At 42.8% G+C, this 4,878-nt stretch overlaps 1 protein-coding gene across 7 annotated transcripts; it reads right to left on the minus strand.

The window, feature by feature from the left end:
* Window positions 1-225: 225 nt before the first annotated feature.
* LOC149549898 (uncharacterized) lies at window positions 226-3,611 on the minus strand. 7 transcript variants are annotated; one of them, XM_089793122.1, is made up of 4 exons: window positions 3,493-3,611; window positions 3,262-3,323; window positions 988-2,952; window positions 226-671 (listed from the first exon to the last, which is right to left on the minus strand). In XM_089793122.1, exon 3 carries the CDS (start codon window positions 2,401-2,403, stop codon window positions 1,009-1,011), a length of 1,395 nt encoding a protein of 464 aa, XP_089649248.1. In that variant the 5' UTR covers window positions 2,404-2,952; window positions 3,262-3,323; window positions 3,493-3,611; the 3' UTR covers window positions 226-671; window positions 988-1,008. The 7 variants fall into 7 exon arrangements, with proteins under 7 accessions (XP_089649248.1, XP_089649252.1, XP_089649250.1 ...); XM_089793126.1 differs by having other exon boundaries at window positions 988-3,031; XM_089793124.1 differs by having other exon boundaries at window positions 3,489-3,611.
* Window positions 3,612-4,878: the final 1,267 nt, after the last annotated feature.

Genomic DNA, 4,878 nt, shown 5'->3' on the forward strand with positions numbered 1-4,878 from the left:
AGTTGGATAAATTATTTTCAAATCTAATCTAATCGAAAATAACTATTATTATTGTTATGCTCCGCTCAACAATGGAGTGCATGTTTGTGGTCCATACAATACTTGAGTGCTGTGACCTCTTTTTCCTTTGAATGGCGCACTGAAAAGCACTATAGTAGCCAAAAAAATATCAGAGAAGCGCAAATATTTTAACAGAGAAGTGCAAGCATATCCATTTGTCAGACAGGGCATGAAACGGAAAGAATAGATAAGCAAAGAACAAATTCAGATACAAATATGCAAACGGTGGCACAAACGAAATTTAGCCACAAATAACAAGCAAACTTTTACAATCCTTGCACGTTTCAGATTACGAACTCATCTGCAAAGCCAAATTTCAAAATCACATAAAGAAATCGGCAGGCAGGGCTGGAAATCTCAATAAGGAAAGCCATGCCAGCGAGAATTAAAGAAAATCGTAAATTTATATGTATCATTTTCATGATCAAAGTTCAGTAAAAAACTGTCCAATCTTCCAAAGCTGTAACTTCAAGAAATGCAATTTAAAACACACGTCTGCTGATAAAATCGAAGGTCTAAATTATTTGTTCTCAGTCTCGTAGCACCAAATCTCTTCTCCACGCCAGTGCAGGATCTACTGAAGCAGAACAGACGGCATATACTTGATATTCCTAATAATCGACGAGATTGCAGAAAAGCTTATCAGAAGAAATGAGACTGAAAACCTAGAATCTAAAATATTCACTTTACAGCGCTTGAAAATTTTTAATTCCAGTGCACAAAGCCGTGAAATTTTAAATATTGAGTTTAAAGCGCTTAAATTTTTTAATTTCAGTGCTCAAAGCCGAGAAATTTTAAATATTCAGTTCAAAGCGCTTAAAATTTTAAATTTCTGTGTTCAAAACCGAGAAATTTTAAATATTCAGTCTACAGCGCTTAAACTTTTAAATTTCAGTGCTCAACTCCTAGAAATCGATTTTTATTTACCTGGGAGAGAAGAGAGGGTGACTAAAGCTGAGAATTTGACGAGGCGGCCGACGGCTTTACATCGTCGGGCTCGTCGATGCCCTGAATTCGCGCCGGAATCCGAAATGCCGAGAAATTGCCGCCGGATGTGGTCGCCGTATTGTGCAGAAGTTGATCGGTGGCAAGATCACGAGCTGACGGCATTGGCCGAACGCGAACGGGACTTGAACTGGACTGAAGGGTTCCCCTGACTGTGTATGAGTTTTGCGGCTGCAACTGCCCTCGAATATTAAGCGAATAGGCACCGAAATGATCGGCTCCTGCATTGCTTAAGCTCATGCCGTTGTTATTGTTGTGGTTCCATGGAGGTCTTAATATTCCGCTGGTCTGCTGCGCGCCAAACTCATGGTGGTTTTGCTGCTGCTGCTCGGGCATTGCAATGAACGGGACCTGGAATGCCGAGGCAGTCGAGCAAGAAAACAGGTTCTGGTTTCTGACCATATTTGAATTCTCTGCCGCCTCGCTGAACACTACCGCGGAAGAATCGAAATGAGAAGTTTCTGGGGCAAAATTCTGTACCGCTTGAGTAGTATGTGCTAACAAGGGCTGGTAAAATGACTGCGAGGGTTCTAAATGGAGGCTTCTGGAGATTGAATCTGAAGAAATGTTATCCATTTGAAGAGGAGGGTGAAAGATTTGGGTGCTCTGCCCGGTGGTGAAGCCTTTAGAGGCCGCGTTCTGTAACTGCAGAGCCTGGAGAATGGAGTTTGAGAAGAGATTTAGGTCGGGGTAAACAGGCTGTGCATTTTGGGGCAAAGATTTGGCATCTCGTTCCTGAACCCGCTCTTTGGCTCGCTCCCTGGCCCGTTCTCTGGCTATTGCTCTAGAATGCTCGGCTTTAAAGGCCGCCGTTGCGCTGGATTGGGCTTCATTAGGGCTTCCGTCCGCGGGCTCCTTGTCTTTGCTTTGCGCGGGTTTGGGCTCGGAGGTCGGAATCCGGGTTTGAGGAAGCTTCGCGAGCTCATCAATGGAGGACTTGGCCTTTTCAATCAGCCAGGCGACTGCTTTGCTGGGCCTGTCATAGCCCAATCGATCTTGCAGATCGTAGAATTGAATGGCGGTTGAAGCGGAGAGCCTGACGCGTCGATCTCTTGGGCCTTTTGCGGTGTAAACTTTGCTGTGCCGATCTTTACGGCCTGTAGATCGAACTATGTGACCGCCTTCTACTTCCACTATTTCTCCCATTGGCGGCGGCGCCCTGGGATTGGCTCCCGCCGGTCTTCCACGGGTCGATTTGTGAGAATCCTTCTCAGCCATTCTCCGTGCCAATTCCGAAGCATTTTTCACAGAATCTGAGGCACCCGTCTTCCTGTGACTTGTTAAAGACGAAGATTCGCTTCCCTGTACTACGAAGGACTCGAAATCATCATACGGCATTAACTGTGGATGATCGTGAGATTGAGATACTGCTGCTGCTGCTACCGTTCTAGGCCATGAATAGCGCCCTGGATCTTCATTCCCTAGCCCTCCGTCTACAAATTGCCGTTTTCTTTGCTGTACCTTTTTCTCCTCTCCATTCTTCTCGGATGAGTATCGTGATGAACCTATGCTAAATATGTCGCCAAACCCGTGCGGTTCCTCCAGCGCCCTCTTCTTGGGATTCAGATAACTTGCCGGATCCAGAGCCTCCAGCTCGTTTACTGCTTCTTCTCCTTCCGCTGCTGATACTGCTGCTTCCTTTACCCCGTGTTCCCCTCTGAAAATGGCGGCCTCGCTTCGACGAAATCTTAGGAACAGTTCGGATCGGAGGCACTTTTGTCCTCCAAAAGGACCGTGCCATCCGCCTCGCCCAATTCCATCACAGATTACTCTAATCAGATGTCAAAACAATCAGGGCCCATGAAAATCACTACAAAGAACAACCCACTTTTCTGCCTCGCCTCCAGGCTCATCTAGATCTCACAAAAGCCTTTCCTTATATAGTTTCTGTATACCAAGACGAAAAAGGGTTAGGTCATGCAGCAGCCCAATCCCGTGCTCAATTCAACCCATCATCTATGGATTCCTGACCGACCATGTACATAAATTTCAGAAAAGATTTAGATTTCGTGGGACATTAGATAAAACGACTGAAACGTGCCATATATTCAAGCAACACGGCACACGGATTTCACAAGCATAACGAAACATCCAGAGAAATTACATCAAAGCCAAGTCACAAGCACAACCTCACACATGAGAAATTTCATCGAATCGCAGTTTATTCCAGACATGAAAATAAGAAATCCCACTTACCTGTACTGGACAATCCACGCTTGATAATTTCCTATGGGCCAAAATAGGGCTTGAGCTCAATCCTGAAAAAGCCAGCAAAAGATCAGAGTCTCGTAAACTCGAACAAAGAAGCAAAAATCTATTGTAATCGCGTAAACCAGACCGTCCATACCTAATTTCTCCGCCCTGGAAACAAGAAAAGCATGACAAACACTGCAAGAAGGGTGAGCATCAGATTTAAAGTAAACCTGCCTGAATTCTCAGAGCCTGTGCAAGAATACGAAGAGCCTTATAACCCGAAGGATCTCTACGAAACCCTTACGTCTGACCGGCTTCTGAAGCCACTCATCGATGAACACCCGGTCGGACACAAGAAAAGATCTTTATTTGAATAGAGCACTTAAATGGCTTTTTTTTTTGTCTCAGTCTCCTTCTTACATTACTGTTGACAGTTTTAAATGGCGGGTGAGCGAGATAGAAGGAAATGTGATGTTAGTTGCTGATTTTATGCTTGGTTAACAGACATTCTGTGCTTATAACCTAATAAAGCAAAGCGCTCAAAGTAGAGAGCAGTGAAAAAAGTGATGACCCAAATACAATGGAGGAGCCAAAGTACTGATGATTGTGCAGATTGGCTAAGAAAGAAAGAAAACCAAGCAAGCCTTTCAAGATTTCATTTTCAACTTTTTGGGTTAGAGTGCAATAGCGAGAGAAACAAGTTACAAAATTCGGAGTTGATAAAGTAGAAGGAAGGAATGGAGGGTGTGAAAGAGACGGCATGGCAGGCGGATGGAAGAAAAAAGAGACATGACATGCAACTGGCGCTGCCCAACGGAACGGTACAGAAGAGGAGTTAACGCAAGGGAAGCAGCCATGCATGTATTTACATTGTAATCAATGAATCCATGAACCCCAGTTAAGACTCTGGTTAGATGTTATCATCACCTGTGAGACGTTGCTTTCCACTCTGCTCCTCTATCGACCTGCAGGTAATCTAGCATAATTAATTTCTATACGTCGCTTCCCACCCTCTGTTACTTGACGGGTTTGGCAGGCATGGCCAGTTTTGCTCAAAAGAAACAAGTTTGTATTAATTAAGGCTTTTAATTACATAGATCAGAGCTCGAAATAGAACGCAAAATACCCGCGGTCGTTGTCAACCTTCATATTAATATCACGGAACATGGAACGATGCAACATTTTACACGGTATATTGTAAACAAAACAGAATACGCTGCAAGAGGAAGGACCCCAAATTGGTATTTCTATTAATGTTTACGTATTTTTTATTTCTTGTATAAGGAAGGTTTGGATTAATCCAACACCTAATCCTGTCTTCCACTTTATTTTGAAAGTGGACTTTTGCAGTTGGTTAAACCATCATGATGATTTCCGTTATTCCCATTACACACAACATAGAGGGGTATCCACTCATTTGTTTAGAAGGTACATCAATGTTTGGTGGAGTAATATATTATGTCCCCCCAAAAAATTAATTATTATTATTTTAAGTTTATTTTAAAAGCTTATATTTTTATTATTTTTAGATAATCTTTTAAATTTGACTTTGTTGTGAGATTTTTTCTTTGTTTATTTTACTAATTTATAATAATTATATCAAACTTCAATTCTAATTTT

This window comes from Cupressus sempervirens, chromosome 7, assembly GCF_028749045.1.
Source record: "Cupressus sempervirens isolate cs-2001-9-10 chromosome 7, ASM2874904v1, whole genome shotgun sequence".
NCBI lineage: Eukaryota > Viridiplantae > Streptophyta > Pinopsida > Cupressales > Cupressaceae > Cupressus > Cupressus sempervirens.